Source organism: Colossoma macropomum, unplaced genomic scaffold (assembly GCF_904425465.1).
Source record: "Colossoma macropomum unplaced genomic scaffold, Colossoma_macropomum, whole genome shotgun sequence".
NCBI classification, from domain to species: Eukaryota; Metazoa; Chordata; class Actinopteri; order Characiformes; family Serrasalmidae; genus Colossoma; species Colossoma macropomum.
In genome coordinates this window covers 6,090,620-6,116,243 of record NW_023494789.1, presented here as the reverse complement: position 1 = coordinate 6,116,243, position 25,624 = coordinate 6,090,620, and the positions used below count along the sequence as shown (strand labels likewise).

Here is a 25,624-nt window from a genome sequence, read left to right as displayed (position 1 = left end):
TGGTGGGATTCACAGTCACAGTCTCCTGATGCTGAACGTCTGCGCATCGACAGAAAGAGAAATAGAAAAAAACTAGAATTTTATAAAATTGTCCTTAACTGTAAATTTACAGCCATTCAACTGTTATATTATGTACGTGTTAAGTGCCACAAAATTATACAGTACATCATATGTAATTGCGAACCTTTCTTGTTTGCCGTGTTTACAATACGTTATTGCCAAATTCTTGTTCAAATCCAGCCATGTTGTCAACAGTACAACAGTATTGGCTTACTTTTTTCATCAATACGGGACTGAGCAGTAAAATGATGGTCAAAGCGTTTAAATTTACAGCAGCTATACTGTAATTTTTAGAAACATAAAAGGCATCTTAATTGAAGTTTTACATTGCGTGTATGCTATTTTTACAGTGTTGTTTTACATAAAGAAAAGCATTTTTACATTTTTTGATATATTTTCATCATTATTTGGCATCACAACAAAGACAAAGTGCAGACGTGAACCAGTGAGCCAGTGCACGATGTAAATAGAATATGCAGTCATATGCAAAAGTTTTTACTCCTCTGGTCAAATTTCTTTTTTTGTTATGGCGCATTTTATATTTTATTTTTTCCCAACATGTTAAACTCTTGTGCAATAAATGTTACACATTTCTGTAGAGGATGTGTTCCCTTATTTTCACTTAGAAAATCAACGATACATGCAATCTTACTGCTGTTTGCTTATTACTGTTTGAACTTTTGCTTATGACTGTCTATCAAGGTCTGACTGATTTGCGGCTGATACGGATACTGATTTTAAAATTCACTAACTGATGTTAAATCATTTTATATTTAGATTTTAGATTTCAATTTTACACTCCAACGGTTTTAGTTAAATATGACTGACACTGTTGTCACGGTTAACTGTGAAATATGATCAGTAGTTTTCAAAGATCACATTTCTTTCACTATATAAACAGCAGAAGCTCACAAAGCATCTTGTGAATTTGTTTTTTTTTTTAACTTCTTATTTTAATTATTTTTAAACATTTATTTTCTTATGTTACATCTCTTCTCTTTACATTAAAAGCTTTGTGTAATAATGTGTAGTAATAATAATGTTATCGTTCTTATTGTCAGTGTCACACAAAAACCTCGTATCTCCATTTTTCTCATTTTTCATTCTTTTGCATGAGTTTAAAAAGTTGCCCTTTGCCTTGTGTTAAAATTTCATGATAAGAGGACCAATAGAAATGGACTAAAATTACTTTGAAAAAAATCTTATTACATTAATTTCACCTAAAAAAAAGTTAAAAAAACAGTGATGCTATGATAAAAATTATGTCTGGACAAACTTTAAATGTTTTTGTGTTCAGATTCACCAGTTCAGCCTGTATTACTGTCATATAGTTATGACAGTGCCATATTGGGCTCCCCAGCAGCACAACGGTTTAAGGTTACAGCAAAGGTGTTTGTCATTTTTTGACAAAACAAAAGGAAAAAGTCAAAAGTACAGTTCCGAACCTGTCAATACAGAATGTCAATCATATGCTAAAGAAATAACAAAATAAGTTGAACTTATATCAAAATACAACAGCCTATTCATGCAAAATATAATTCAAATGAAAATGTAATTAATTACAGAAGTATTTATGTAAACACACAGGTATCACAAAGACTTCTAAGACTTAAAGATGACTACGAAAAAACCGCCTCCATAAAGTGGCTGGTGTTGACAAACCGCTGCGAGAGCATGCGGGCATCTCCTTGGCTTACTGTCCCCCACGGAGAGACTCAATCTGACAGATCGCTGCTCAGATAGCCGCCGTATTCCCTCCGCAAATATGCTGGCCTTACACTCGCGGAAGAGGCGCATGTAGCAGCGCAGGCCAAATGCGGCCTGACAGAAAGTCCTTGCAGGCAGGAACCGGGGGAGGAGTGGTTTTTAGCTGCCGTGGAGGAGACCTTGAATAAAGGGGACAGGCACTAGACACGCCGACTAACCAGTAGCATATGGAGGCTTTGCCTAGTGGCAGCCAAACGGCCAATGGCCTTTTCCCCAACTGACATTAAACAAGGCTGCTCTCATTGTTGTCAACTACAAATGCGGTCATGACAAGTGGCAAAATAAAGTGATAGTTTGGCAAAAAATCTCATTTTTCCCTTATCTCAGATGGAGTCAGTCAAGATATGACTGATGTTAGACTTTTGCTTCTTTGGTTTGCACTGGAACTACAAAGCTAATGTAGTTAACAGGTAATAGAAGCTAATGCCTCACAGTGCAAACTGTATGCCTACATCAATATACATTTTCCTAAAATCACGTCAAGTTATTAAGTAATCCCAAACAGACGTGCTTATGTGGTTTCTGACAACATTCTGACTCCTACTACTGTTTTTAACTATGTAACGTACTTTTGTAGTATGTTATAAAATGTAAGAAACATTAGCGAGTCTAATTGACATTATCCAAAGTGGTTTAAGGTAAGTGTGACGATATAGGTAAGTAGTTTGCACAACGCTAACTGGTGGTATGAAAGCCACCCTTTACTCTCATTAATTAGCCTCATAACTCCAGTGCAAGCCTTAAAGAAGCACGTTTTGGCTGATCACCTACATTTAGGGTAAAAGGGAAATACATCTGTGAAACTATCACTTTAATCTTTAAATGCCTATGTTTATCAACAATTCTCTATGACATGTTCCTCTACTGCTTAATGAGAGGAGAACAGTCAGAAAAAATGCTCTTCATTTTAATGTAACAAGATTCTATTCCAGTAATTTTGGGCCCTCTCTATTTACCTATTCATCATATGCTGCTGGCATTTTCAAATTAATAATTAGTAAAAAGTGTATATATGTAATATAATAGAGGTTTTGAAACGATAGCAGTTACGTTTTGTTGATTTCCTAAGTGAAAATAATTGATGTGCAAAGATAAACAAATATCTATAACAGTAACAGGTAAGCGAAGGCAAAGCGTTCACAGTGTTTCAGGCAAAAAATGTAAAGATCCACTAATTGTATTGGTCCACTAATCATTACATGTTCAGATAACATAAAAGACATGTTCAATTGTTCTAGAAAAATAAAAAAACAACAAAAATGGAGACATTTTTTTGACAGGAACAAAATGTAAATATGGCCTTTTTTTTAGCCAATTTTAGTGCACAATTTCTTTTTTTTGCTGTTGTTTTAAATATTGGAAAAAATAAAATATAAAAAATAAACTGGGCCACATTTTACTTTTTATTTTTTACCTTTAACATGTTAGGGGAAAAAAACAAACATAAAAGGTTTAATTTATATTTATATTTCAAATTTTTCCCAGTGTTAAATTCAGGGAAAAAAAAACAGTAATTCTGTCTTAAAATGTGCCGAAGTGTGTTCTCAGTAGAAGATGTGTTACTTATTTACATATAGATTATCAACAAAACATGTCATTTGACCAGGGGCACTTAAGCCTTTGCAAATCACTGTACATGTGCATAGATACAGACTGTAAGTGATGCTCCTGTCTCACCATCATAGTAGACAATGGCTCCAACCAGCTTGTCCTTCTTCAGCATGGGGAAGAGCTCCAGGGCTTTGCTCTTGCTGAGGACGTAGCTGCTCTTCAGGCAGTGAGATCCAGCCACCAGATCATACATCTTTATCCCAGCCCAGTAATATGGCAGCTGCCACCACCTGATCACAAACAAAACACCACATCAGCCTCTGTCACAAATAACACGATACAGTGTGTAACTATAACCTCCTCCTTAATTCCTAAGGCTTAACAAGGTAAAGTGAAGCTACATGGGGCCTTGTAGAAAGAAGCTACAGTGCTTTATATTTACCCTTAAAAGTCTAGAGTTATTGTTGTAAATATTAGAATTAAGTAAATATTTAAATGTAACTAAAAATTTAATATTAATTTTTAAACATTTTCGCTACCAGAACATTGTGGTCAAAAATGACCAGAAGTGACACTTTTTTCAGCCAAAAGTTAAAAAAGTCTGGAAATTTTGACTGGAAAAAAAGATTAAACAGGACTACAATCAAGTGTCAATGTCTAAAACTGTTTTTACTTCGCTCTCCTGTGCCGGTCAGCCACACAGCAGGATTATAACAGTTTTGAATTTTTTTCAGTAGTTTTTCATTTTGATTTGTGATTTCAGGTTAATTTTCAGCCGGTTTTAAAGGTGCATTACGGTTTTAGTTTAGTTTCATTTTTATTTTGTTTCAGTTTTATTTTTATTTTTTAGTATTATGATGACTGCTGTGACAGCAGCTATTTGAAAAAGGTAGAATGAAATTACAACAGCAGTAGACGGAGCTCGGCTCGGCTCGGCTCCAGCTTTCCTTAAAGATGTCCAAACAGAAACGCCATCTGTTTCCAAACTTTCATTCACTTACTAAATGAAAACTAAATACGAAACACGAAAACTAGAGTTTTTTCTCAGTCATTCCATTTCGTTTAGCTAGTTTTGCAGTGGACATTACAGTTTTGATTTAGTTCTAGAAAAGTGTTGTTTTTATTTTCATTACAGTTCACTGCTAGTTCTTGTTCTAGTAATAGTTTTCATTTTACTGTAGTTTCTGTTACTGTAGTTCAGATTTAGTTAACTGTAATAAACATGCCACACAGATGTGTTCAAACAGTTTGAGCAGCAGCAGACAAACAAGCTGTCAAGGATGTTGGATTTGGTTGCACACACCGTTTTTATTTATTTCAAGCTCAGTTTTGCGCTATTTAAAGCAGAATGTATCAATAATAGAAGTGTATTTTCTTTATTACCTTGTAGTTTTATTAGTATGTGTTTAGTTGGTTGATTCATTCACATAAATAAAACAGCAAATTACAAAAAGAAAAAAGCCCCTACTTTCTTCCAGTTTGGTTTTTGGTCTGGGTGTCTTTAATTTTGCTTTGGGCTGGGAATTTTCATTTCAGTTCACCACAAGTATTTACATAATTAATTACATAGTCACATAATCAACTACATGTACATTCAACTTGCTTTAGCTGTCACTGGGTTCGAGTTGGGCCTGGCCTTGTAAGGGGTTTAGGGAAGGTTTAGGTTGAGAAGTGATTGATATTTGTTGGCAATCGATTTTTCAACATCTGAAGCATTTTAGAAACTATTATCAAGTCTTAACCAGTTCGGCTGAGGGGGCGGTCATTAAAATGAATATTCATTACAATAAAAAACCCAACTTCTTATTCAACACTGGACCCTTCTGCGAACTCTGTTACAGAATTTTGGACGTGTGACAGAACAGTGATGTGATCTTGAAGTCTGTGTGTTCTGCGACCCCTCGACATCGCTCACACTGTTTTAAATATCATAGCGAAGCCTAAATGCCAGGAGTAATTAGAGAGGGTGATGGCAGGGAGGGGGAACTCCTCTCCAAGACCTGCTGAAGTTCCGGAGCTCAGGGGTAAAGGCTGAGATGGTGAGGGGGTCCACACACCAGCATGACCCCACCGCTCTGAGCACTCGAAGGGCCCATGTGCCATTTCAGTGAACTTATCAGTTCATATCAAAAAAGGAACACTGTACTGTTATCTGTGTCACCCATTACTTACATTACGATTTCATAACATTCTCCATTGTTCTTTCTCAAAAACCAACTTGGTATACATCTTCGCAGAATCTTCCTTATCCAATCATGAGCCAGTGTGAGGACAGCAATGATTACAACCAATAATATCAGAAACAATGCAAACAGTGCTGCAGGTTGTTTACAAATCTTACAACACTTCCTTCAGCTTTATGATAAATTAAAGGAGAATTCCACTGTTTTTTTAAGATTTTGCATAATTAAATTGCTGATATTTAAGTCATTTAGAGTAGTTTGATGTGAAATGGTTGATTGTAGAGAAACTTGCTGACTCAGATTTCTTATTTGATCTGTTATTTATTATTATAATGTTGCAATTGTAATAGTTTATTGTTTTTCTACAATTAAATTTATTATCTATTATGATTAGTATTACTTTTTTAGCATTGATATGTTTTTACAATCCAGTTTTTTCAATCCCTGTTTTCTGTATTGGCTCGGCTACATTGCAAACGAGGGTTTCCCTTAATGTACACCGAGTTTAAGGTTGATTGACTCACTGATTGACTGACTGACTGACTGACTGATTGATGTTTTTCATTTGTGATGTTATTAATGGTAAACTAGTGGCAAATCTGAAAAATAAAACTTTTCTTTGTGATAAATTTTTCCTTATAACTCTCTGCATGATTAAAAAAATCAAGCCAAATTGTATCTCAACGCTATTGTGAAACAATCTCTCAGGCATTAGGCAACATATTCATAATCATTTCATGTAATAACTTTCTGTCTGGTAGCTTTAAAAGCCATTAAGCTCTTCAGACGTTTGGTTACTATCACTACCACTGTAAACAATTCTGACCTGAGTTTCTCTAGAATGGAGCATTTCACCCCAAACCACTCAGTGACTTTGTTTACATGTTAACCATTTATTTATGCAGAAATAGTGAGAAATCAGAGGAGTTCCACTTAAAGTGGATGCCAGGCTGGCAGCACCGCGATGGTGAGTGAACTGTGAGCAGTGGCCCTCATACTTACTTGTAAACGGGAAGCATGATGGGTAGTGGAGCAGACAGGTGAGGAGCGATTTCCAGCAGGTTAGCACGTTCATGGAGGGCCTCCTTTACCATCATGTACTGCAGAACACAAAACAAATACACTACTCAACACAAGATGACTGTATAGCTGCTCTAACATAAAGGAGCACTACAGGCCTCACTGCAGTTGACCTGTCCCTGCTCCGCCCACAAATCCACTACTAGGTTGGACAAGCTTGACCAAATGTGGCAATATTTTAAGACCTATGAGAAACCGCAGCACACAATTTAGTTTTGCCAAAACACCTACAGTGGAGTCCAAAAGTCTGAGACCACATTGAAAATCAGAGTTTTCTTTCTTTTAAACCCGGAAATAAACAACACAAAGTTTTAGAATTTTGATAAATATTTGATAAAAATAAAGTTCATGATCCAACAAGGCTGGATTTGATCTACTCATCAGATGCTTTTGCACAAACTTGTTCAATCCATTTCAGCTCAAGTTAATGCTGTTATTAAAGCAAAGGGGGGACAAATATTTAAAAATTCTGAAATTCATGTTCAAATTTCAATGATTCTACTTTTAGACTTCTTATTACGTTAAAAAGGAATACAAAATAACAGCATTTTCAGTAGTGGTCTCAGACGTTTGGACCCCACTGTACATTTAGAATGTGTTATTATCATGCATGCGCAAAGAGTGTAGCTTGCCATGTTGGATCAAGCTGACACTATTTAGTAAGCACTCTATCAAGGACGGCTGCAGAGACGAGAAGTTGGTTTTTTAAAGTTGTGTTGTTTCATGTGGTTGTGTCCTCGACCAAAACATGCAGTGGTCTGCAGAAACCTGTTGGAGGTCATAGACGTTTATTTGGTATTCCCAGTAAAGGCGAAGAGACCGAAGAGGACGGAAGTTCTCAGAGTCTCAAAGCTAACGGGACAACAACGAAACGTGTGCATCCCTGCCAATGGTATTTATAAAAGCCTGTGACGTAGCCTTTAATCTTACCTGTGTCATCCCTGTCTCACAGAGTTTTGTGGTTTTTCTAGATGCCAAAAGGCAAATAACCTCAGTACTGTTTCAGGCTAGCACGCAAAAGGAATAAATTCAATTCGCACCAAAAAGTTTGGTCAGTCTTTGCCAACCTCGCACCAAATAAGCCTTGAAATTTTGCAACATTCTGCAATAAAATCCTGTAATATTAATCTACATGGCTAAATTCCAACTCAGAAGAATCCGACTCCCCTTTGAATGCCAAGCATCATGCAGGTATATGGACACTACAGTTTACAGATTTCAGTTGCTTACACATAAAAACAACTGAATTCGTAAAGTGTAATCTGTAGCATCCATATGCCTGTGCGATGTGCGAGCAAAGGGGAGTTGGATTCTGTGTCCTTCAACTTGTCAACAAATGCTCATGTACAGTAGTCCACGAGGGGTGCTCAAAGCGTGATTTTTGTTTATGACAGTGGTGTAAAAGTGAAACACGCTCTGCAACTGTAGGGGGACCCCAGGAGCAAAAAATACCCATTCTCACATAATGCTGTTTTACATTCTCACCCATTCTCACACAATGCTGCGTCATGCTTATTAAACAGAACCTAGATGCAATGCAGCAAAGCCTTTACTGCTGCGTTCACGTGTTTGCGGAAGACACCAGGTGGCAAACCGGATATTCCATTGTTTTCAAAGGAGCTGTAACCAAAAATTCCACCACCACAGGCGGCAACATTCCACAGACCACAGCGGTATCAAACTGCTTATGGGACATTCCATCAGAAGTTCAGGATTCCCAACTTTTACCACAGAGGAGGAATAAAATGGATGTTGATTTTTTGGGGGAGTTATGGATGCCAAACATCTCATTGTTAAATTCCAAATTAACCCAGTATTATACAGTAAAAAAAAAAAGTACAGAATGCCCTCCTGTCTTTTTCCACCTTAAATAAACAATATACACTGATAAAGCTCTCCTCTGATAATCTTCCATTTTGGCCAGCACCACAGTCAGCACACCAGTGTTTGTATGGCTGCATAAATATGATTTTCTCAGTTGTGGATTTTTAGAGGTAGTGGACTTTAAATGTCATAATTTGGTCTCTGATTGAGTTATCTTAAATTCTTAAATTCAATATTTGAGTTCATTTTTTAAACATTTAAACTTTCAAAAGTCCAAATTTCACCATGTGAAGTCTGCAGTCTGCCACACATATCAGCGCAATAGCTTAAAGATAAATGAAGGGGCTGTGGGAATATAATGTTGGAAGCATGTGTCTGTAGCTATATAACTACCATTGATGAACGAATGATGCCATTTCTCATTATGTTGAATGAGATTTTTGCCAATGTTTTTGTACAGTTTGTCCAACATACCAACAGCAGCTTAGAACATGGACAGATCAATTTGCATACTAGTTTTTGGCATCACAACAAATCAGAGACATGATGCCCCTTTAATTCATGACCATTTCATCAAATTTTGTGCATTTATTAATATGTAATAAAAACTTTATTTGTATAGTGTACTTCTATGACAATGTAACCTGAAAGTGTTTCATAATCATAAGCAAAAAAGGCAGTAAATGGAGAACCTCATTTTATCAGTTTCTAATTTAGGGTTTGGAAAGTCTGCCGCTCTGCTTATCTATGAAAATTTTAGTCCAAATGTGTCTTTGAGAACATTTGTTTTCTCTGTATCCTGCCAACCTGCTCTGTTTCTCTGACTCTTCCCCAGTATATGTGTAAAATGTCAAAGTCGTGGACCGTGGCCACCTCGCCCTGCCATCCCTCTTTCTTAACATGTGGGTAAATGGGTAAAAATGGGGAACCTTCACCTGTTCGTAATCTAGCTTCATGATGGCCTTCTGCAGATAGCGCACTCCTCCGTGAATGAGCTTGGTGCTCCTGCTGCTGGTTCCCGATGAGAAATCGCTCCTTTCCACCATGGCCGTCTTCAGATCTGACAGAGGAAGAGGAGGGGGAGGAAGCAGAGCCGGCAGGAAGCAGATTAAGCACGGCACTGGCATTTCGAGCCCTCGCGGCCCCAAATATTTAGACTGCGTTTGGTGTCATTTTCATACGGATTTCCCTACTATCTGTAATATGCATGAGGTTGGAAAGATCAGAGCATGCATATTGCATTTGGGCAGGTTTGGCCCTATATTGCTTTCTGAGGAAAGGAGAGTGACAACAGAAGGACATTTTAACTCAAGACCATCTGAAAAGCAAGGAAGAGAGATTAACCAAACGGCTTTCAGGAAAACTTTGAAGCAATTACTTTAATATCACAATAAAAGGAAGAAGCTGGAAAATGATGATTCTAACTTTACAATTTTCAAACTTTATTATTTATTCATTAAGTCACGCAAGACACAAATCTAAAGTACCACAACGACGGGAGTTTTACATCTGTAATGTTTATGACTGATTTGCATGGTATAAGAATTTTGAGAGTGGCTACTCGATTTACGCATTGCCTTCACACCAAATATGTTCCATAAGCAATACATTCAGCTGCTGACAAAGAGAAAACATGTTTGTGTCTAAATTTTTCTTCTTTAGTTCAGAACTGGAGCTACGAGTATAACGTCGCTAACACTAGAAGTCAATAGACAAATCTTTTCCATAAATACATCCACAAAACTTTTCCCAACCCACTGCAACCTCATCCAGGTCTTCACTGAATGCTGGGGGCAGCAGTTTTCCACAACAGGTGTTGTGCCAAATTCCCTCTTTGCATGCAAGCGTATGCGAGGCATATGGAACTGTGATTAAATCCGCAACGTCTCTTGTTTGTATATTTAAATGTATATAATCAGTTTAAAAACTGAAGTTTAACGGTTATTTCTACAAAGAAACAGAAAGTGCAAACGTAATCTGTAGCATCCACATACATGCATGACAAGATTATGTCAGCATTAACTGCTTAAAGTAGCTGCCCAGCTGTTCAGCCACACCGCGAAGTTTATTAATTCTTTTACTTCACAGAAAGTCATAATGTCCTCTCAACCACATTAACAAGTCTGTGAGACCTTAATGAAGAGCTGGATGCGATTTGAGCAAGTTAAGAGACGTTTTGGGCACATATTCACAGAAAAGATTTGGGAGACTATTGACTTTTTAACGTTTAGTGTTAGCCTTGTAGCTCCAGTTTAAAAAAAAAGAACCAAGATTTAGACACTTAAACTTTTCTTGGCTGGTTGACAACATCTGGGGTAAGTGGAAAAATGTGAAAACTTGATTTTTTCACCAAACTATTCTTTTAATTTGATTTTGTTGTCCCTAACAATATACCAGGTTGTCTTAAATGAATGAAATTTGTCATGAGAACAGTCAACATCACGGCATGAAGTCAACATTTTTACATGTTTTAATGTTAAAGGTTGTATTTAAGGATGGGCAATACAAATCAGCTAAATTTGGGCCACAAAGAAACCAAAAAAGTGCCTTCATACATAAGAAAAAACACAAAAAATCGATTTCCACAGGATATCATGGAATATTTACTGACATGACAATGCACTTGGAAAACCTGCTATAATCTGGGGTTATTTCTATGTTCTATGTTTTGTTTAATAGAAGGTAAACGCTGCTGTCCATAAAAACTACTGAATGTTCTGTGTGAATTTACAATAAACCCTACACTTCTTTCGCTCTGAAGGCAGTAAACCTAACACAGTTGTACAATACTTTTGGGTAATTGACAGATTAGAAGTTTAAAATCTGATTCCTACGAGTCTAAATATGATCTCCAGTGTTGTGCTTACTGCGTGTGACGGCATCTAAGGCACATCCTGCTCCTGTGGCTCCGCCTCCCACCACCAAGACGTCGAATTCCGGCGTGTTCTGGAGTGTAGTGAGCTGTTCCTGACGGGTCGGCAGCCTGTCTTCAAATGGCATCTTCGTTTGGCCCTCTGCTTCCACATAGGCCAAACGAGCCTGCTCAGGGTCAAACACAACAGCTCAAGAACAAGACAGAACAATCTGGAAAATGAGGATTGCACAATTAAAAGTTTGTCACATACTCATAACTATAAAGGTGCCAGAAAAGGGTTCCTTTGGAGAGACAGAGGCATAGAAGAACCTCTCTTTTTTGACGTTTGGAGTCATGCGGCTGGGCAATATGACACTGTTTACTGTTATTGTGATAAATTACATCACAGTATGGTTTTCTGAGCGTATCTTGGTTATCATCACTACTTTTAAGGCACAGACCAACTTCATGTTTCATTACAAAAAGTTTCATTCGAATGAGTGCACTGCAGTATGTGTATGTGGCAGTACTGTTTTTTTGTCTGTTTCAACATTTCAAATCTCAAAAAAGCTAAATATCATGATGCATATTGTATATCATAATACATTCTTGGAGTATCATGATATTATATTTTTTGTCATATTGCCCAGCCCTAGTTTTATTCCCCTTAAAGATTTTAGACTGTGCATTTAAGCCAAGAACCATTTAAGGACCTTTATTTTTAAGAGTGTAGCTTTCAAGAGTAATGGACACTGGGTGACCAAAGGATTTTCCCACACCAAATTAAACCTACAGATGCATTAATGTTAAAAATTAGAGTTAGTCATCATGCCATGAGAATACATCCATCCATCCATCATCTAAACCGCTTATCCTTCTGGGTCACGGTGGGGTGCTGGAGCCTATCCCAGCTGTCATTGGGCGGAAGGCAGGATACACCCTGGACAGGTCGCCAGTCCATCGCAGGGCAGACAGACAGACATACATATACAAAAGCCATGAGAATACAATCCTGAGAAAATTAAATCTTTAGCATTTGGTTCATATTAGTTAGTGTCTAATTTAACTGGGTTTTCCAAAAAGCGTCATGTCCACGTACATGTAATAGATTACATTAGTATTTATTTAAGGAAAAGCATCATTCTGGGGAAAGGAATCGAGGGGCACTTGTTATGGCTACTTATAAATGATCCATAATGGCCATTTCACACCACATATACAATACGGTGCAAATGTCTTAGGCACCTAAGCAAACTGTGAGATATTTAGAAGAACACAGGTTCCAGATTTCTCCTGTCTGCCCTCAGCCATCGCATATATTTGCTAAATTCTATCTTCGGCACACTCGATTTAGTTTATAACGGATTGATAATTCAAACCTGGTATTGGATGATATCTACAAATAATACTGGGCTGCCACAAGGAGAGGTTTGGAAAGGGTTAAGCAAACACGCTGACATAAGCAAAACCACTAGTTATTGTTTTAATATTTGTGTTTATTCTAATATTAGTGTTTTTGAGAAAATAAATTCACTGCCCAAATAAATGTTTTAAGTCTAATCTTCCCAGATGCCTAAAACCTTTGCACAGTAATGTACATAATTCACTTAATGTAATCTTTATAACTGATTTAACCGTTTCAGTGCCGCACCACTGGCTCACTAATGAATGTTTGAGTCTTGTACAATCTATGCAATCTATCTAAGAGGGAAAAAACAACCTTAATTCGGGCACATCAAAACAGAGAAGTTAAAAAGCTTTACCTTGTGAAAAGTTTAATCCAAACTGAAAAAGTCCTATAAGGAATCTACCCTCATCACAGCATTATTACACAAGCGATGTGAGCGAGGGATGACGACAAAACCAAAAACGCTCCCATTATAAATGGTGAAGCTGGCTAAACTGGATCGTAATGCAGTGCCATGCGACACACTGGTGTGGGCCATTTTTAATGCCTGTTTTTATTTTCTCTGTGCTGCCAAAACAGATGAGGAGAAACTCATCCATAAAGTGGAGCACAGGTGGAATCTCTACGATCCTTCCAGGAAACAATCTGGAGAGAAACTGCCAGACTGCTGGAAGTTAGAGGTGAATACCGTTGGTGTTGTGTTACTTACTGGTTTGTGATGTGATGTGATACTAAATTCGGATGCCTGCTTGCACGGCCGCTGCTAGAAATACCAGTACAGACCAGCATTGCTGGTCAACAGCAAAACCAGCATATCACTGTTTGTTGGAACAAAACCTCGTATCTCAATTGTTGCCATTTTTCAGTTTTTGACATATTTTAAAATTGCCTGTTATTCTTTACATTGTGTATAAATTTCATAATGATTGGTTTAAAATAAATGGTCCACAATGACTTGGAGCAAAAAAAAAAACAGCAGTGTTTTGGATGCTGGTATGCTGGTCACCACCAAAACCAGTTGTGTTTTGGATGCTTGATGACCAGCTAAATCAGCACTAGACAGCTGTTCGTTTTCTTTTTGTTTTACTATCTGCTCACATCGGTGCAACACAATGAGTGACCTGTCACCCTCTTCATGTTGACTCGTTAACTCCCTCTAGGCTGGATATTGCTTTGAAAATCGACAACGGAAATGTCTGTCGCTGATTTGTTTCTTGTGAACGTTACTGATGATGTTAAATAATTGTTTCAACCCGAACAGCTTTTAAAGAAAAAATATTGGACTGATATCGGCCGCCTCTCCAGGTTGTGGTATCTGTACTAGAAAGGAAAATATGGTATCATGCCATCTCTAATCACTACACTGTCGCTGTTGGAACAAAATCCTCCAAAATGGTAACTTTACAGGAGAAGGAAACAACATAATTAACTTGCAGGGGTTAATGCAATAAGATTTTTATCTAAGTAACTTCAGCCCATTTCTTTTGATCTGTTTTACCAAGGGTTTATGAAGTTTTCAAATTATGAAAAAAGCAAAAATGGCGATGGAGAAACAAGGTTTTGAACAGCAAAAACAAAATATATGAGTCTTCGTACGATAAAAGCCAAAAAGGCTTCAGAAAACCCAAAGGTAGCTGTTCATGGTTGTTAATGCTAGTGCAGCTCAAAAACACGCTGACTGCTGATGAGTTTTTGCATTTTTTTTAGTACAATTTTCAGTGACTGTCTTTTGTATTCGCTGATTGATTCTGCTGGTCATCTCTTGCGCAGAACGGCTAAACAATGGCCAAATTCAGGCATTACAAACCAATCACGCATCGCACGGAACTTGACTAAGTCAGTTCTGAAAGTCAAGCCTTTTGATTTCTATGCGACGGAGCATGAATGGAAGCAAATGAGAAGATATTTGTATCGCGGTGCCCCTGAAAGAAGACAAAAACCTCAAATCCACAAATTCAAATTGAGACGAAACAAGCGCAGGGGAGGCAGGAATATTGAAGATTTTAGCCATAATGAAACGTTTTATTCATTTTGTCGTTAGCATTCGGCCTTAAATGATTACATCAATCTGCCCCCCAAAAGCCCGTGGGGTCCATTTGACTTGCAAATGACCAAATGAACCTAGACATTTGCAATTTAGACAGTAACAGCATGTAAAAACAAGATCCAATAATTAGTGTCTATTTCCAAGGACGGACATATTATTTAAAACATCCACAGACAATTAAGAGAGAGGCTGTCCTGCAATCACGACAAGTGCACGGAGGCACCGGTGAATTTCATGCAAATACGCAATCGGCCACCGCAGAGCGCTACTTAGCCGGCTAGCCGGAGTGTGGCAGTGCCCTTGCCATAGAGGAGACTCAGCCACGCGCAGACACATGCACACGCTCACCAAATTAACATCACAATCCTAAAGATTAGTGCCTGACACATGCATGATTGCAGATTAATTTTTGGAAATCAGTTTTTTCCCTTTTCTTTTTGACTTTGGCTTACCCATTTAGGCTTCGTTGTGGTAATGCAGGAGGAAGAAGAATGAATAAACAAAAGGAAATGAAAATACATCAGAACACATAACAAATGCTTGTGTTAACGGAAAGTTCTGAATGTAAACTGATGAAAGTGATTCCGTTCAAAGAAATGCAATGATCAGTGATCTAAGTGAACATCAGAGTGTAACATAATGGACAATAACATTCAAATATTCAACCTTTAAGTCTACTTTTTCTTAAACAGCACCTACACTGTGGAAAAATTCAACTAAAGTTTGAACAACTGTGTTCATAAAAAAAAAAAAAAACATCAGAGCAACAGTACATAAGTTTATTGAGTTTAATCATGGTTTGGTGAACAATACGTAACAAGTTTATTCAAAATGCATCAGCCGACTAATCATTCTGAATTAAAAGAATAGTTTGGTGAAAAATCAAATGTATTTCATTTTCCACTTATCCGAAATATAGCCAATCAGCCGAGACACGTTTGGTGTCCAAATTAAGCTTTTTTACTTTAGAACTGGAACTATGAGGCTAACGCTGCTAACAAACACTAAACCCCAATAGTCACCCAAATACCCCAAATACTTTGTGTAAAAATACATCACCCAAATGTCTCTTAACCCACTGAAACCGCTTCCAGGTCTTCATTAAGGTCACACAGAATGGCTGACGTGGTTTAGAAACTGTAAGCTATAAAAACTTCACAGCCATTTCAGACAACACCAGGGCTAGTCGTCACAAAGCAGGACTGATCTTGGATCAGATCAGTATTTATGACACACACTGTCACAAACACTGATTCTAGATCAGCACTCCTACTCCTTAGGTGGGTTAAAATAGCTGCCTGCAGTGTTCAGATACATGGTGAAGCTTAATTCATCTTTATAGTTCACAATAAGTCATACAGTGTCCTAAACCACAAGTCTGTGTGACCTTAATGAAGACCTGGATGCAGTTTGAGAAGGTGGAAAGATGCTTTGGGGGTGTATTTTTATAGAAATGATTGGGGCTATATGGGCGACTATTGAGTTCTAGTCTTTGTTAGCAACGTTAGCGTCACCACTCTGGTTCAAAACTAAAGAAGCAAAATTTGCATTCCAAATATCTCTTGGCTGATTAATTTTATCAGGGAAAGGGGAAAACTGTGTAAACTCGATTTTTCACCAGACTATTTCTTTAAGTCAACTGTTTGGTCATAGCAGAGTAAACTCCGATGTTAGAAATGGAGTTTATTATAGCTACTCTGAGTATTCTTAGACCCAGTTTACACCTGGTCACTTCAGGTGACTAGTATCTGGACTGTATCCTGATAAGATTGTAGCTACATGCATTTATACTTGGTAGTGAAATTCGTCTCCGGTTAGTTGGACTGAAACACGATTGCTGAGTGGGACAAAATATGCAAATCGGCTCGTTACGTGGCATTTTCTTTCGTCCAGTGTGATTATCTTCCTCACAGACACAGATCACGTGCCCAGTGAGGGAGGAGTTTTGGTTGTACTGGGAGGGGTTTTGGTTGTCAAATGTCTTGTGGAGAGACGGATGCGTTTACGCTGCTATAACGTGGCTCAAATGCGTCTCAGACTACCTTCTGAAGTGGTTTGAGTGATCTGATTTGTATCTGGTTTAAATGCGTATTGGGTGTGTTTACACTTGCATTTTCATGTGTCTTGGCCTCATCAGATATAATCCTGATACTCAAAGAGGCATGAAGTGACCAGGTATAAACCAGGTCTTGGTGCTTTTGTTGGTTTCTGGAAAGTATTACATTTTTAACTTTTTTTCATCAGTTCTACTCACATTGTTATTTTCATGCTATAACGTGCTAAAGGGGAGGTTTGGATGCACTTTACATGTTTTTGTTATTTTAATGATGATGGTGTTTTGTGTTCAAGTTCACTGTAAAAAAATGTAAAGCTGCACTATGTAAGATTTTTTTTTGTTAAAATTAAAAGAAGCAAAATTACTGAGTCTGATAAAATCTATGCTAAAATATGGTTTGTGTGTGTGCTGCTGCAAGTCGCCCTGTAAAGCCTGAAATAATCATTTAAAAGTCAGAGATTAAAATCAGATTTTTAAAACAATGTGTACATGTGGTATTAAACATTTTGAAATCTTTTCAATGTTTCTTTGTGTAACTTCACAGCCTTCAAGTGACAAGACTGGCTAACTGTCTAATTATCAGCCACAAAGAGATCATGAGTTGTGGTCATAATTCTAAAAAGAGGAAGCCCCCCCTCCAACTGTGTGATATGGGGAGTAATAGTCTGTGGGTGGGGATTGGCAAAGACTAAATTGGGGGAGGACCTTAAGGGGAAAAAGCTATCTCAGCACAAAAGGGGGCAACCACACTCATGTTTTTGTCTGCGTAAGCTCAGCTTGAAGTGTATTTTGTAGACGTAACTTAAATGCTGTACTAAAAAATGTAAGTTAGGAGAACTTTTGACTAAATCAGGTTAAAAAATGTTTGCAGAAGGCTGACTTAAAATTTCAAGTTGACCTTTTTTGGCCAAAAGTATGTGAACACCGCTGTAAATTATTGAGTTCAGGTGTTTCAGCCACACCCACTGCTAAGATGTATATAAAATCAAGCACACAGCCATAGAAAAACACTGGCAGTAAAACTGGTCGCACTGAAGAGCTCAGTGACTTTGAATGTGGCACCTTCGCCACCTTTGTCAGTTTGTGAAATTTCTGCCCTGCTAGATTTGCCCTGGTCAACTGTAAGTGCTACACAGTGCAGCGTGTAAAAACCACCTACTCTTTGTTGCATCACTCACCACAGACTTCCAAACCGCCTCTGGAAGCAACATCAACACGAAAACTGTGCATCGGGAGCTTCATTAAATGGGTTTCCATGGCTGAGCAGAAGCATACAAGCCTGAGATCACTGTATGCAATGCCAAGTGTTGGCTGGAATGGTGTAAAACATGCCATCACTGGACTCTGGAGCAGTGGAGACATGCTCCTGGAGTGATGAATTATGCTTCATTTCTGGCAGTCTGATGAACGAATATGGCTTTGGTGGATGGCAGGAGAACACTATCACAGTGCCATGAAAGTATGGTGAAAGAGGGGTTATAGGGACTGTTTTTCAGGGTTTGGGCTATAGGTACATTAATGCTACAGCACACAAAGACATTTTAGAAAATTACATGCTTCCAACTTTGTGGCAACAGTTTGGTGAAGGCCCTTTTCTGTTCCAACATGACTGTGCCCCTGTGCACAAAGCGAGGTCCATAAAGACATGGTTTGACAAGTGTAGATGTTAAGGAACCCTAGTACTCCTGTACAGAGCTCTGACCTCAACCCCAGTGAACATCTTTAAGATGAACTGGACTGTCTATCGTGACACAAATGCTCTTTTGACGAAATGGGCACAAATTCCCACAGACACACTCCGAAATCTTGTGGAAAGCCTTCCTAGAACAGTGGAGGCTGTTACAGCCGTAAGGGGGGGAGCGGAGCAACTCCATATTAATGCCAGTGGTTTTGGTTCATGGCCCATGTGAAGGCCCTTTCCAGTATGACTGTGCAACTGCACACAAGGTGAGGGCCACAGAGGTATGTTCTGAAGAGTTTGGTGTGTAACTCTAACCCTAATCCTGAATGGTGCAATCTCCAAAATCTTGTGGAAAGCCTTCCCAGAGGAGTGGAGACTAGCTCAACAAGCTCATAGAGATGTGATGATCAGGTGTCCACATACTTTTGGCCACATAGTGTATTCATGTAACCTAACAAAAGTAAATTGTTACGGTCAAAACGATGCAGGCCAGTCTACCAATGTCACATTATTGATTCATCAGTGTTTTTTATATAGCAATATGATTGTAATACTTACTTTTTGTCCATATCATGCAGCCCTCATGACAGACACTTAATACCACCAAGAAAGGACTCAGCACACCAAACCTTTCTGTACATTTCTCTTTATAAAATTACGTTTCTCAAAAAAATTCCAGTTCACGCTGTTATTTAACTGCATTTTGGCCACGTTAATGATGCATCTCCTTGGCAACCGAATCCTTAAGAGGCCATAATTCTCTCACTCCCTGGAGTTTAAGCTGGAGCCGAACACTACAGAAGCGGGATAATGGACGAAATGGGTTCTGCGGATTTGAATACATGATGAGCAAGAAAATCAGGACCCCCATTGCTCTTCAAGAGTGTGTGTGGGTTCTGTTTTTTTCCCTCCTTCGTTTGTTTCAGAAGGCCTTGTTGATTATCTTAATCTACTTGACCTTAAGTTATTTAGTATAACATCCAAACGAGATGAGGCCTGTACCCCCCAGGGCTCCCCCTAGTCTAAATACAGGTAGACCATGATGAGTGTCACCGGTCCCTTTGCTGCATGAATGGGGATGAGATTGTTCATGATTTCATATTCAAGTGAGGTCCTTTAAACAATTTGTGTATTACTCCAAGTGCCGTATTCCTTTGGCAAATACAACCTGATGATAAGACTGTAGTCCGTGAGGCTGCGTGACAAGAACATGGTCTGGAGAAGAAAGGCTGTCAGTCACAACCTACGATGAGGAAAGATCTTTAAAGTGATCTTTGTGGGTTTGTTAACAATGTTGTGTTTCATGTTGTGTTTTGTGTAGTCCTATGATCTTCATTTAAAACAAAAAAAATAATAATTTATGGTAGTGTAGTGTAATTCACAGTTTTCCCCTTGACTCAGGCGCATTTGATCAGCTATAATATGTTTAGTGTCTGAAGTTTCCTTCCTTCCTTTTGCCCTAGAGCTAGAAGGCTACTTACCAGTAGGGCTGAACGATTTGGATAAAATATCTAATTGCAATTTTTCTGACGAATATTGCGATTTAAATTGCGATTATATTCTATAAATTAAGGTTCAGGCCCTTTTTTTTGACAAGACCAGAATATCGACCTTTACTAGCTTGAGGCTTGAGCCCTTAATGCACTGTGCCAGACTGCCAGCAAGTTGTGGTTGTGATGTCACAAAACCTGGAGTTTGGTTCCCTCTGATTGGTCTACCTTATCTATAGACAGTTCTCAAATTCTGTGTTAATTGGTTTTGTTTTCCCTCTTAAAACGTTTTTTAAAATATAGGCTACAACTTTTTTTAACATTGCAGCTCTTGGGGGCTCCCGAGTGGCGCAACCGTCTAAGCGTTGGCCCTATCATCAGGAGATCGCGAGTTCGATCCCTGGTGATGCTACAGCCGTCCGTAGCCGGGAGTCCGAGAGCACAATTGGCCTCGCTCTCTCTGGGTAGGGGGGATGGCTGCCCTTCTCCCCCCATCACTCACTAAGCGCGATGCTAGTCAGCGCAGGCGTCTGTTAGCTGACGTAACAGATCTGGCGGTTGGCGCTTTCCTCCAAGCACGTTCGGCTGTCCAGTGACGTTGCGTGAGCGGCAGCTTGAAAAGATGCGGTGGCTGGTTTCACAGGTCTCGGAGGAAGCCTGTGTTAGCCTCGCCATCCTAGCATTGATAGCGTCGTGTGTGATTGGGGGAGTCCTAACTAGCGGGTGGAATTGGCTACGACTAAATTGGGGAGAAAACTGGGTAAAAATTGATGCAGCTCTTGTGATTTGAAACTTGCAATTAATCTTTCAGCCGAACTTACTTAATGGAAATTTGGTAAAAACATTTTTTTTTTACATTTTTAGAAATAACTGTTTAACAGCATTCAGCTGTTGAGCGCATTAGCTGTAGTTCAGAAAGATGTGGTGGCTCACTTTACCGGTCTCGGAGGAAGTCTGTGCTAGCTTTCATGTGATTTGGGGGGAGTCCCAACTGATGGGTGGAATTGGATATTACTAAATTAGGGAGAAAATTGGGAAAAAATAATGCTAGATAGCTTGCAAAATAGCTCATGCAGCTGAGATTTCAGCAAGTTTCAGAGGAATGTGATCTGTAAGGGACTAAAACTTCAGATAGATTATTGTCCAGAATAAAACTTTGAGATATTGTTCAAAAACATTGCTTGATTAAAGTGAGATCAGTTAAAGTGAGATTTAGACCTAATTCTGGACATGCTGATTATTTTATGTTTTATTTTATTTTTCTGTGATCTATTGACAATATTACTGGTGCTATTTGGGTGATGATGGGATTGTTCTGGTCAGGTCAAGACAGAATTTTGTAGATCTTAAGTCAGTTTTGGACTCAAAACTTGTGTGTTGGCTCAGGTTCGGACAGAGTTTTGGGTCGAGCTCAGTTTCACTCAAAATGTGACGCGTATACTGAGTCAGAGAGAAAGTTCTCAGGTTGTATTTGGGTTTTGACCCAAATTTCAGGCCAGATTAAAACTCTAGGCTGATCGACGACATTTGAGGCTGAGGGGAAAACTGTGTAGTGGGAAAAATGTCAATTTAATTTATGTCAGAACTTTGCTTTAATGAAGCACGCCTTATCATGCTTATGTGTGAAGATGTTCTAAGTAACGATGTTCCTTGTGAACAAGGTATCTGGCAAACACTGAGGAATGTTACACAAGGCTTAACACAGAGAACACATTCCTGAGTCAGGAATAGACATGTACACAAATTAGCTGACTTAGCCACTCCTGTTGTTGCTGTCAGTGTGTGGAGGTCAAATATAAAAGGATAAGAGGGGACCACAGGTTAATCGAGCCCAAATGCTTACCTGATTCCTCCTGTACTCAAAGAACTGTGATAGGCCAAAGGCTGTGGCTACGGCTCCGCCCCCTATCAGGGTTCCCTTTACTGCTTTCCGGAACGCCATTGGTCTCTGCGATAAATTAATACAATTTGTCAAATTCAGATTTAACTGGAATCCACTCCACTTTTTTAACTATCTTTGTGAAAAGATAAAAGATAAATGAACCACTTAAAGGAAATTCCACTGATTTTTCAAAATTTCTGCATAATTCAGTGGCTGAGATGTGAGCAGTCATTCAGAGTGGTTTGATGTTAGTGATGGAGAAACTCTTTTTTTTACATTGTTCTTTACAGTGGTTGTGATAGAAACCAGGGGTCGCAACATCTACAATGCAAATACACCCATTTTATTGACTACCCTAGAAGACCAGTGAACCTACATGTGTCTTCTGAGCTTCTATATGAATGTTGATAATGGTAAAATAGTGGGAAACTTGAAAAAAATTGTTTTCTTTGGACACTATTTTGGTTTATAACGTCCGCATGTAACTCTCCACCATTAAGGTACTTTGAAAAATATGTTCTTTGGCCAAAACCTTATCTTCTTATAACATATTCATATAAACTTTCTGTGAGGTAACTTCTAGAGCCATTGAACAAGAAAATGTTTCTTTAGAACAATGCAAGTCACATTAAATCACTCTGAACTGCTTTGTTTTCAACTTGATTTAATAATGCAGGAATTTTAGAAAACTGGTGGAAATCCCCTTTGACCATAACACCTCCAACATTATTGCAACACTCTGAACAGTCCACTTACTCTGAAATCAGTTTTGTAATGACAACATTCGTTAAGCACAGATTCAAACTGGCAGCGTTTCAAGGAGACATTAATGTACACAAGCACCCAGTAAGCGCTGAAGCTTTGTAACTAATAGCCTCAAGGCACATTTAAAGAAGCAGACACACTCGCTAGACCTGCAGCACAGAATGCCTGGATATCATACACCGATCAGGCATAACATTATGACCACCTTCTTGTTTCTACACTCATTGTCTATTTTTAGCTCCACTTACTATATAGGTGCACTTTGTAGTTCTACAATTACAGACTGTAGTCCATCTGTTTCTCTGCATACTTTGTTAGCCCCCTTTCACCCTGTTCTTCAGTGGTCAGGACCCCCATGCTCACAGAGCAGGTATTATTTGGGTGGTGGATCATTCTCAGCACTGCAGTAACACTGACGTGGTGGTGGTGTGTTAGTGTGTGTTGTGCTGGTCTGAGTGGATCAGACACAGCAGTGCTGCTGGAGTTTTTAAACACCTCAGTGTCACTGCTGGACTGAGAACAGTCCACCAACCAAAAATATCCAGCCAACAGCGTCCTGTGACCACTGATGAAGGACTAGAGGATGACCAACATAAACTGTGCAGCAGCAGATGAGCTATCGTCTCTGACTTTACATCTACAAGGTGGACTGACAAGGTAGGAGTGGACAGTGAGTGGACACAGTGTTTAAAAACTCCAGCAACACTGCTGTGTCTGATCCACTCAGACCAGCGCAACACACACTAACACACCACCACCACGTCAGTGTTACTGCAGTGCTGAGAATGATCCACCACCCAAATAATACCTGCTCTGTGAGCATGGGGGTCCTGACCACTGAAGAACAGGGTGAAAGGGGGCTTACAAAGTATGCAGAGAAACAGATGGACTACAGTCTGTAACTGTAGAACTACAAAGTGCACCTATATAGTAAGTGGAGCTGATAAAATGGACAATGAGCATAGAAACAAGGAGGTGGTCATAATGTTATGCCTGATCAGTGTATCTCTCAAGCACTGTTTACATGCAATAGCTTAAGTGGATCTGCGTAGTTACACTCTTTGAATGATCAAACCTAAATGATCTTCACCTATGACCGCTGTCCAGTTCTACAGCTTATTCATAAACCACACGTACTTCTGGATCGTTTCCCCAGATGCATATTCAATTCAACCTGTCTCATCAGTTTGAGCACTGAGTAACGAGGTGGCTGAATTGGAAGAAGCCCGAAAGAATGAAAAGCAGCACTGATAACCAAAGCCATCAGATAACTCTGAGTTCAAGCACACTTTGCCCTGAATCTCCTTTGGTTCTTGTCCAGCTGGCAACCCCATCACCTGTGTTGAGTGAACATACTGACCAGACCTCAGGTCTATATATAGTTCTAGTAAACAAAAAAGGTCTAGCTTTGTGTCAGTAGGTCAGAGAAAAGCTCACAAATCTCTGACAGAAGGACAAACAGACACATCCTAGTCCCAGCCTCTCTTCATCTACAGCGGACGGTCAAAAGAGCACAGCATGACCGGAAGTTATACCTGCTTTAGGAAGTGAATGAGTCACTTTACGACACTGTTTGAATCCATGCGGGCCCTGCATGGGCCGGCTGTGTGCGCGCGAGCATGTGAGTGAAGGCTACAGGCAAACATTATATCATGCAGCTGGCTAGCAAATGAGTTACTGGACCTAATGAGGGAGATCCTGGGCTTAATTGCAAGTTACAATGTAGTCTATCTAAACATGATAACAGTCCAGTGACTCAGCACTGCACACCCACTTGGTCTGCTTTTTCAGTCCCAGTGCTAAACATCAAGACATGCTCTATTACTGTTAACCCATTTTACTTGCAAAATTATTGTCATAGCTAATTTACATTGATTATTGCTGTCAAATGCTCTTACCTGCCATAAACATAATTCAGTAAGTAACTTCCCTGTGACTGTTTTAATGCAATTATAAGTCGTAATACAAGAGCAGTAAAACAAAATACTTAACTAGTAAAGGGAATGGATTTACTTAGAACCATGAGTTCTATACAGAACCATATAGAACCATTTCATCTGTTCAGCAAGCATAAGTGGTTCTGTGCATGGCGAAATGGTTCCTCAGATTCATGAGAATGTGTTTTATATGGTTCTATATAGCACATTCTATTGTTATATAGAACTCATGATACTAAATAGCACCATTTCCCTTTACTAGAGTAACCGTGATGAAGAATGTGTTGGATATGGTTCTATATAGAATAATTTGGAAAATGGTTCTATATAGCACCAGGAAGGGTTCTTCTATTGTTATAATGTCAACCTTGTAACAATAGAGGAACCTATTTTGGTGCTACATAGAACCACTTCCAAAAAGGTTCTATTGAAAGCCACATGTAACACAGTCTCCATCAATCTTTAGAACCGTTTCACCATGCAAAGAACCATGTAGACATGAAATGGTTCTATATAGAACTCATGGTACTAAATAGAACCATTCTCTTACCTAAAGAACCTCTTTTGGAAAATAGGTCTATGTAGCATCAAAAAGGGTTCTTCTATTGTTACAATGTCCAGCTTTTCAAAAAGGTTCTACAGAGAACCACATACAACACACTCTCCATCAATCTGAAGAACATTTTCACCATGTAAAGAACCATTTAAGCATGAAATAGTTCTATATAGAACTCATGGTTCTAAATAGCACCATTTCCCTTTCCCTTTCGTGATGAAGAATGTGTTGGATATGGTTCTATATAGAACATTTTGGAAAATGGGTCTATATAGCGCTAGAAAGGGTTCTTCTCTTGTTATAATGTCAACATCGTAACAGTAGAGGAACACTTTTTCGGTGCTAGATAGGACCATTTTCAAAAGGGTTTATAGAGAACCACATACAACACATTCTCCATCAATCTGGGGAACAGTTTCACCATGCTAAAAACCATTTAAGCATTAAATGGTTCTATATAGAACTCATGGTATATGGTATATT

At 38.8% G+C, this 25,624-nt stretch overlaps 1 protein-coding gene across 3 annotated transcripts in view; it reads right to left on the bottom strand.

Annotated features, from left to right (window-relative positions):
• The window catches only part of gpd2 (glycerol-3-phosphate dehydrogenase 2 (mitochondrial)), a 58,177-nt gene that overhangs the window by 31,652 nt on the left and 901 nt on the right, over nucleotides 1-25,624 (bottom strand). For 2 of the 3 annotated variants that reach the window (XM_036569886.1, XM_036569887.1), the window contains exons 2-7: nucleotides 21,845-21,949; nucleotides 15,227-15,235; nucleotides 11,333-11,504; nucleotides 9,401-9,525; nucleotides 6,564-6,661; nucleotides 3,505-3,668 (exon numbers count right to left, since the gene is read on the bottom strand). In XM_036569886.1, the coding sequence (XP_036425779.1) occupies nucleotides 3,505-3,668; nucleotides 6,564-6,661; nucleotides 9,401-9,525; nucleotides 11,333-11,504; nucleotides 15,227-15,235; nucleotides 21,845-21,943 (667 nt within the window). In that variant the 5' untranslated portion in view covers nucleotides 21,944-21,949. The remainder of the gene's footprint in view (nucleotides 1-3,504; nucleotides 3,669-6,563; nucleotides 6,662-9,400; nucleotides 9,526-11,332; nucleotides 11,505-15,226; nucleotides 15,236-21,844; nucleotides 21,950-25,624) is intronic. The other variant, XM_036569888.1, reaches the window with a different exon arrangement.